The following is an 8,539-nucleotide window of genomic DNA, read 5'->3' on the forward strand; positions in this document are numbered from 1 at the left end:
GCATCCCCCTGCAGGAGGGCAGAGCGTAATCAGGGTGCTGCGCACTGGCCTGCCGGCAGAGAGAGACCCCGCCCCCCACCCCCAGGCTCCAGTGTGCCGCTGGCCAGGCTCCCGGCTGGGGGATTCCCTGCCCCCCGATACTCACGGCTGAGGAAGAAGACGTGAGCTGCCTTGTAGGTGAAGGTGGGGGTGCCCTGGAAGTCATCGATCAGAGCCTGCACCGACTGCAAAGGGGGGAGAGGAGGGGTTGTCAGCACCAGCCAAGGCCCCTCCCTGCTGCCCGAAGGGCCCAGCCCATGCCCGGCCCCTGGGGACTCAGGGCCCAGCATGATGCCATCGGGAGGTGGGCTGGTTTTCACCCCCCTGCCCCTGGTCTCCCTCCACTGGCCTCCCTGCTGCAGACGCAGGAGCCTCCTCCCCCACAGCCCCTGCTACCTGAGCCTCTGCCTCAGCGATTCTACGACTTTAATTCGGATTTAGCTGCGTTAATCCGAATTAACCCTTCACCCGTCCACACTACAGAGCCAGTTAATTCGAATTAAAGGGCACTTAAAATCGATTTCTGTACTCCACCTCGACGAACGGAGTAGCGCCTAAATCGATTTTGTTAATTCGAATTAGGGTTAGTGTGGCCGCACACCACCGAATTACTGTGGTTAAATTAATGGGGTAGTGTGGCCGCACACCACCGAATTAATGTGGTTAAAAACCGAATTAATGTGCTTAGTGTGGCCGCGCACAATCGAATTTATACAACCTGTTTCCCAAATTCGAATTATCTAAATTCGGATTAATCCTGTAGTGTAGACATACCCTCTGAGTCTCAGCTGAGGACTTAGGGTGACCAGATGTCTCGATTTTATAGGGGCAGTCGCAATATTTAGTTTTTTTCCCTTCTAAAGGCTCCTGTTACCCCCCAGCACCTGTCCCGGTTTTTCACACTTGCTATCTGGTCAGCCTAGCTGAGGTTGCCTCTCTCCGCCTGCTGCACCTTCCCATCCAACCCCCACGGGACTGCACTGCGGAGAGGTCTAGGGGATAGTCTGTGCCTCACGTGGCAAAGAACACGAAGCCCAGCTCCGGGGAAACAGCCTCTTGGGAAGCCCCTACTGGCCCCATTCCCATCCTGACCTTGTGCTGCGCATCCCCCCGGACAGCGTCACCTCCAGGCTGCACTAGGTGCTGCCCCGGGGTCTCCCCTGCTCCCCATCCAGCTGCCCCAGGCCCGAGCTCCTACCTTCTCCACAGGGCTGAGCAAGTAGATGGCCTCCAGGCTGGGGATTGGCTCCCGGCGCTTGTTAATATCTTCCACAACTAGGAGAGAGCAGACATTGGGCGCAGGTCAGTGTGTCCTAGCCACCCGCCCCAGCCGCTCTCCACCGGGATGGGGGGAGGGGAAGCCAAGGGGAACAGGGATGTTCGCTGGCAGCAGGCTGAGGGGTTCCACAGGCTACAATGCAGCAGCAGCTTTGATGTGGGGCCATGGGCTGCGATGCTGCCCCAGTACGGAGCAGGGAGGAAACGTCCCTCTGTACTGTGCTGGGGACACCCCCCTAGAGCGCTGGCTCAGCTCTGTGCCCCTCAACTCCAGGACTCCTCCACCCTGGAGCAGGGAGCCAGCATTCCCCCTCCCCTGCCAGGACCCTGCCCACAGCATGGGGGAGGAGCAGCGAGGAGTTAACGAGGGTCTGAGAAAGCGGTGAAGAGGCTGCTGGGGCTGAAAGCGCCGGGCTAAGGGAACTAGATCTGGCTGGGAAGGTACCAATAGCAAGGAGGGCATCTAGGGGGCTGCAAAGGGGGGAAACTAGATGCAAATGTAAATGTAGACAAGTCAACTCCCCGACTGTGAGGTGTATCCAAGGGGGAGGGGAGCCCTGGCGGGGGGAGCAGATGGGAAGGAGGGGCCACTCACGCGTGATGCCTTCGTCCACAATGTCGGACATCTTGCAGCACGACGAAAGGATGCGCGTGCTGGGGTGGTCCATGATCAGCACCTGGGGTAGCGAGAGGGGAGCGTGCCGCTTCGGACGAGCTTGTCACTGCTCTGAGCCCAGCCGCCCACCATCATCATCCACGGAACAGCCAAGGGAGCAGAGCGACTGCTAACGGCAGAGCCGACGGCTCCTGGCCCAGCCCTTCCACAGCAGAGCGGCAGGGCCGTTACCAAGCCTGCACTTGGCTGAGCTGACCGTGCTAAGGACTGCGTGAGGAGCGACAAGGAGAGCAGGCTCCGAGCAGAGTGGCTGGTACGAGATGTCGGAGACAAACCTGGGACACCCGGCCATTCCGAATGGTTCCATCCTCCTAGACTGGAGGAGATCAGCCTCTTGGCCCAGGTGACAGGGTGAGTGCAAGAGGCAGGGACAGAACCCAGGAGTCCTAGCTCCCAGTGCCCTCCTCTGATCCACCAGATACCCGCTCCCCAGCCCTCGGACAGAACCAGGATCAGGGCACAGAGAAATGGAACGAGGGGAGTCTCCGTGTTCCCCTAGGAAAGCCCTGTAGGCCATCGGCCCAACATCTCTACTGCCTTCCTGCCGTGCCGAATGAACCCATTGCTCCGTGCAGCCCAGCATCCTGCTGCACCAGATCCAGCCACTGGGAAACCTAGTCCCCTGTGCTCCCTCTGCCGCACCGGCCAAGCCCACCGCTCCACACACCCCAGTCCAGTCCATGCCGGGGACTCAATAACCTGCCTGCCCAATGGTGCATGCTGCCCCCATGCTTGGTGCTTTCCTGCTCCTCCTCCCACCCAGGCTGGCTCACTGGGCCCAGTGGTCTGATCCGGTGTGTGTGTGGGGAGATATGGGGCTAGCTGGACCAGCTGGGTCTGATCCAGCGCAGCGGGAAGGCAGACATACCCAAGCCTAGCTGGGGGCGGATGATCGGCTAGACAGAGCAGGGATCTGATCCAGCCTGGAAAACCTCAGGGTCCTAATGAATCCCAAGAAGCTGGAGGGGAAGGAGCACGATATATGGATACAGCATATCCCCAGGGGGACACCAGGGCAGCAGGCCCGGCCTGCTTACCTTCCATTCTCCTTCCTTCTTCACGCTGCGAAAGACAACACTGAGGATCTCTGCGAGGGAAAGAGATGGGGATTAGTGGTGGGGATTGGATGGGACGGCTGTGCCCTGAGCCAGGACCCACTGGCTGGTGGAAGAACCCCTCGGGGAAGTGGCTCAGAGGCTGCTCTCAGGCCAGCTAGCGATGTGCTCCTAGCAGAGCCCCCAGTCAGCGATCGTGGTGGGGTGGCAGGCTAGATGGGCCATGGCTCTGATCCCCCTTCCTTTCTGCCAGGCTGGATACGAGCACAGCTGAACTAAGGATCTGGCCCTGTGCAGCAAGAGAACAGATCCTGTCCAGCACCTCTTGACTGGAGGGAATCCAGGGACCCTCTACTGTGTGTGGGGGATGACAACACGACAAAGACTTCGAATCCTGAGTCCTGCACAAAGAACCCCTCCAAGGCATGCCCCGCTCAGGGAACTGCCGGCCTGTCTCCTGGGCATCTTCCACGGCCAAGCTAAGCAATTAGATAGTCAGCTCTTCGGGCCAAGCACCATCTTTTTGTTATGCCCAGCAGAATGGTACCCTGACCCATGACTGGCACTCCTGGGTGCTACCGTAATACACCTAATAAATAATGTACAGCACCCAGCACAATGGGGTCCTGGCCCACGATTGGCGCTCCTGGGAACTACCGTAATACACCTAATGAATAATGTACAGCACCCAGCACAATGGGGCCTTGGTCCATGACTTGGGCTCCTGGGTCCTACCGTAATACAGGCATTTCAACCCTGAACTGCAGCTACGGCCCCCCACACCAGCCCTGGGCTGCCCCCACCAGCTGTGCCAGTGCCCCTCACTACTGACTGGAGCCCCCTGCTACCCCAGCCCTGGTCTGTCCCCCACCAGCTCTGCCAGAGCTCCTCACTCCTGACCTGCAGCTATTCCAGTCCTGGGTCCCCCCCCCCCTCACGGCTCTGCAGATGCCCCTCACTCCTGACCTGCAGCCCCCTGCTATTCCTGTTCAGAGACCCCTCTTGAACCGGGGCAGTATGGCCCAGCCCAAGTATTCAAAAGTCACGTGTCAGGCCCTCCTAATTGTGCGATTTACTGAGGAAAAACTAAGAGAGGAGCTAAGGGTTATTAGCACCACCGGCGGTCCTGACCTGTGGGCCACTTTTGCTCTGTCCCAGTTCTGGGGGCAACCATGTAACATCTGAACTGAATCCACTTTCCAAGGGTCTTTTAAACCCCAGGCCTGTGGTCTGGATTTAGCCACAGGCCCCGTCCACTGCAGCCGGGGCTGGAGATTCAGCAGTGGCTTGGGCTTCTGAAGTAACACAGCCCACACAGCGGGTCAGGGTGTTGCCAGAAGATAATGACTAACACATAGCAACTAACACCTCAGAGTCCAGCATGCACAAGGCAGCGGAGGCCATGCTGATCAGGTGTAAGGCTTTAACTTGTTCTCTCCTACATTACAGCTACAGCCTATGCCAGCTCTGCGTTGCGGCCGGGCAGAAGCGTACTGCTTCACTACGGTACAAAGTGGCTATGACGTCATTTTTCTCCTCGTGTGCAGCTGTTACCCATTCTGACAGGCTGTTTATAACGCTAAGTTTACTAGTTTTCGGAGGTGGTCGGGGGAGGAGAGGGGGTGCAAGGTGGAAGTTTCGCCTAGGGCGCAAAATATCCTTGCACCGGCCCTGAGTGCGACACCCCCATAAGCGCCCCACCCTGCCCTACCCGGGCCCCCCAACTGGGCCCTGTCCCCCCAGACCCACACCCGACTGGATTCTGCCCCCGACCGGGCTCAGACCCCCCAGCTCTGCACTCACTCTCGCGCACCACCGCCTTCAGTCCGGATGGGGTCATCTCCGCCTTCTCTCACGCACCTTCGAGTCCTGTGGATGGAAGTGGGACTCAGCTGTGTGCGGGGCAGGGCTGGAGTCAGGACTCCTGGGTTCTGCCCCTGCTCTGCTCCCGCCCTTGTGCGCGCCCTGGCCTCTCCCTGCCCTGCTCTGGGGAGTGTCTGTGACGCTGGGCGACGGCCCCTAGTGACACTGATGGAGCGGCCCAGCCCCCCCAGTGATTGATTTCAGTATAAAGCAACTGGGGTGCTGGTGGGTCGATGTCTGCAAGGCTGATGACGGCCGAACGCCGCAGCCCCCCACTTCTGGCGCTGCGGGGGCCGGACCTGGGCACCCATGGGCCTGCGCCTGGTGACAGGGCCACGCAGGTCCCCATTGAACCCCCACCCGGTCACGTGGGGCGCAGAAGGAGGCGGGGCCCCCTTGCAGGGTTAAAGCGAGGACTGGGTTGGGGTAGTGGGGCCTCAGCCCACTCCGGTCAGGGCCCCCCACCGAGCTGCAAGTCCCCCCCAACCAGTGCCCCCCCCAGCAGTGCCCCTCGCCCCCCCCGAGTCACGTCTCTTGCCCCCCTACACCCCCCCCCCCCCCCGCCCCAAGCCAGGCTCCTCAGCCCCCCTCCACTCAGCCCCCGCAGCCAGGCCCCGTGTTGTACCCAGGAGCAGGAGCGTCTCCTTCCCTCGCGCGTCACTTCAGGAATGGTGCTGGGACGGCCTGAGCCGCACACACAGTCACTGGGACGGACTGCACCACTCGGCAGGGAGCTCAGTCCCTTTCCGCATTCAGTGGCGGGAAAATATGGTACAGTCCCAGCAAGGGTGGAAAACAGTCTGAGGTAAAATTGTCCTTGGAGTGGCCAAGGGCGGGAAAAACCGGTTGGATCCAGTTATGACTGGGCCATGATAACAGTAAACAACAAGATGGCGGTCACAAGATGGCAGTTCAGACGCCATCTTGGATTGCTGCTCTATCTTTACAAACTACACAGTGAATTTAATATACACATATTTTAACAGACTATAATCCTATAACAAAACACACCCAGCAGTATAAACAAGTCATTGTCTGTATGTAATTTTAGTTTGTACTGACTTCGCTAATGCTTTTTATGTAGCCTGTTGATGTACCCCCTGGAAGACCTCTGCGTACCCCCAGGGGCACACGTAACCCTGGTGGAGAACCACTGGGTTAGAGAAACGGGCGGGGGGGGGTCCTAGAAATCAGGACTCCTGGGTTCAATCCTGACTGCAAGTGGAGTGGGGTTTAATGGTTGGAGCAGAGAGCTGAAAGTTAGGATTCCTGGGTTCTAGTCCAGGCTATGCAATTGATTCATTCTGTGACATGGTTCGTTCTGCCTTGTCTGCTTGTGACATGTGGAGCGCAGAGACCTGCCCCAGCCCTTCCCTTCTGGCTGGGTGGTGTAGTAATTAATGGCCATAGAGCCTGGGCTCCAAGATCCTGGAGCAGGAATTTGTTCCCCAGGCTTGACTGGCTCCCTGCCCCATCCCTCCCTCCATCAATCGGAACAAATCCCTCCTGGCAGAGCTGTTGTCTGACCCAATCTATTGGGTCCTGGCTGCTGTTCAGCTCAGGTTAACAGCATGTTCTGTTTCTGTAAACTCCCCCAGAGCTTTCGAATGGAAGTGAGAGTCTTCTTCACATCCTGCTCTAAACTGTGAGTTGTGTCGCTCTGTGGCTGTTCACTCTACCTCCCCGCCAGAGATGGCATCATTTCAGTGCCAGGTGAGTGATCCCTGTATAGTGTTGCTGTGTTACTACACTGCTGCTGCGCTCCACCCCAGAGGTATCTGCATTTCAGTGCTGGGCAGGCAATCCCTGTGCAGTGTTGCTGTGTGTTGTTATGCAGCTACTGCGCTCCACCCCAGAAGTGGCTGCAATTCAGTACAGGGTGAATGAAAGTCCATGTCTCATTTTGCCCGGGGGGGGGAGTTAAAGAGCCTCCCAACCCCTCACCTGCACCCCAGCTCCTAGGAGGGGTTATAGAGCCCCCCAAGGCTGGAGAGTTACAGCCCTTGCCCTTAGCCCGGTGGTTCTATAGGTAGAGCCCCCAGAGCTTGCCCCCCCATCACTCCCTGGGCTCGAGCCGCTAGCGGGGTCTCTCTCCCCCTTCCTGAGAGCCTCACGTGGCCCCACAGCAAGCGGGTTCGGCCTCCGACTCACCGTGCAGCTGCCTCCCATTGGACCCCAGGCTGGCCTCCCCCCACATTCCCATAGGGCAAGACGAGTGGGGGCGGGGCAGAGCAGCTGTCAGGGAGTCCTGCCCCCAACCCCCTCAGGGGCTAGAACTAGAGCCGGAACCAGCTACTGGCTGGGGCTCGAGCTGCCGCTTCAGCACCTAGCTCCCCTACCCCATCACCCAGGGCGGGGATCCGGGGCTACAGCCTGGCCCAGCGCAGCAACCGTCCATGGGCCACTCTGCCCTCAACGGCCGCCCCCCAGGAGGTGCAGCCGCCCCCCCAGCAGCGCAAGGCAGCAGAGACCTTTCTTCCTAACACCCCCGCCCGCCCACCCACCCACACGCCGAGGAACACATGGGAGTTTCAACAGCCACTTTATTAAACGTTACAAAGGCCAACACAGTGCAGGGACACACGCCTCCCTGGTGACATACATTTAGAAACCTCTGACAATGTAGGAACTAGTACAGAGAGTTGATATTTCTTTAAAAGCTGCAGCATAAACATCATAGTAAAAAGTTTCTTAATTGTGAGTAAATAAGATTACATTTTTGTACAGTTAGCTTTGTTACTGGTCCATGGTGCATTCATACAGTAGAGTTATTTTTCTAGAGACTTTGTACATTTAAAGAAGTCACTGCAGTGATAAAGATAGAGCAGAAATTAAAATACTTCAGTAGGCACAGAAATCCTTGCCTTTCTCTCCCTCTTCATCCTCAACGAAACAGACAAGGCCTTAGATAGTTAATTATAAGCCAACAGAGCAACTTTCCACAACACTCACTACCAAAAAGCATCTTGTCCTTTGGGGTAAAGAGGCCAATATTTCTTGCTAGGTGTTTAGAGGGCAGATCCACCATTGGGCTTAGCCACCCTCTGAGCGCTCTGTCACATCTTTCTGGTAGTTGTCGCTCCAGAGTCTAGCTCATTTTTTGTGATAACAGCCAAAGCAACATCCAACACTCAAAGAAGTAGGCTATGTCGATTAGGTTGTGAATCAATTTCACAGTGTAGCTACTTGCAAATCTACCCCAAAAAGTAAGGGAGGAAAAAAGAGACAAGAGAAAGGAAAAACTATACAGAGGAAGTAGAAACAAGGACTGGAAGGAAATTAGAAACCGACAGATTAGAGGGTACACACAGTGGTGACTCTGTGTGAAGCACCAAGTTCTTTCTTTCCCTCCTCATAGAGAGCAGTCACCCATACCTAAAAAGTTTGTCGGTAAGAGGGAAGAGGCAACGGCGTTTGTTACCAGCCTTTCCTGAAGTCCTAAGGGAACACTCACTCAGGGGACTAGTTTAGAGGGAAGATAATTTGTGAAGTAATGCAAACAGATTAAAATTTTATATATATTTATATGTAAACTACATTTGGCACTGATTCTACTCTGGAAACATCTTGCTGGCTTGCAGAGAAAAGTTTTCACTGATCTACTTTTTGGCAAAAGAGAAAACCTCAA

The 8,539-nt window shown here is 56.8% G+C and overlaps 1 protein-coding gene across 1 annotated transcript; it reads right to left on the reverse strand.

The window, feature by feature from the left end:
• Nucleotides 1-145: 145 nt before the first annotated feature.
• Nucleotides 146-5,601, reverse strand: LOC113408203 (syntaxin-binding protein 2-like; the record flags this gene model as incomplete). Its single annotated transcript, XM_026661354.1, has 6 exons — nt 5,537-5,601; nt 4,852-4,917; nt 3,031-3,080; nt 1,913-1,994; nt 1,238-1,314; nt 146-224 (listed from the first exon to the last, which is right to left on the reverse strand). Coding segments are annotated over exons 2-6 (325 nt in total), but the record flags the coding sequence as incomplete, so codon positions are not given.
• Between the last annotated feature and the right edge of the window lie 2,938 nt (nt 5,602-8,539).

Source organism: Terrapene carolina, unplaced genomic scaffold (assembly GCF_002925995.2).
Source record: "Terrapene carolina triunguis isolate 2854851 unplaced genomic scaffold, T_m_triunguis-2.0 Scaffold1029, whole genome shotgun sequence".
In the NCBI taxonomy this organism is placed as follows: Eukaryota; Metazoa; Chordata; order Testudines; family Emydidae; genus Terrapene; species Terrapene triunguis.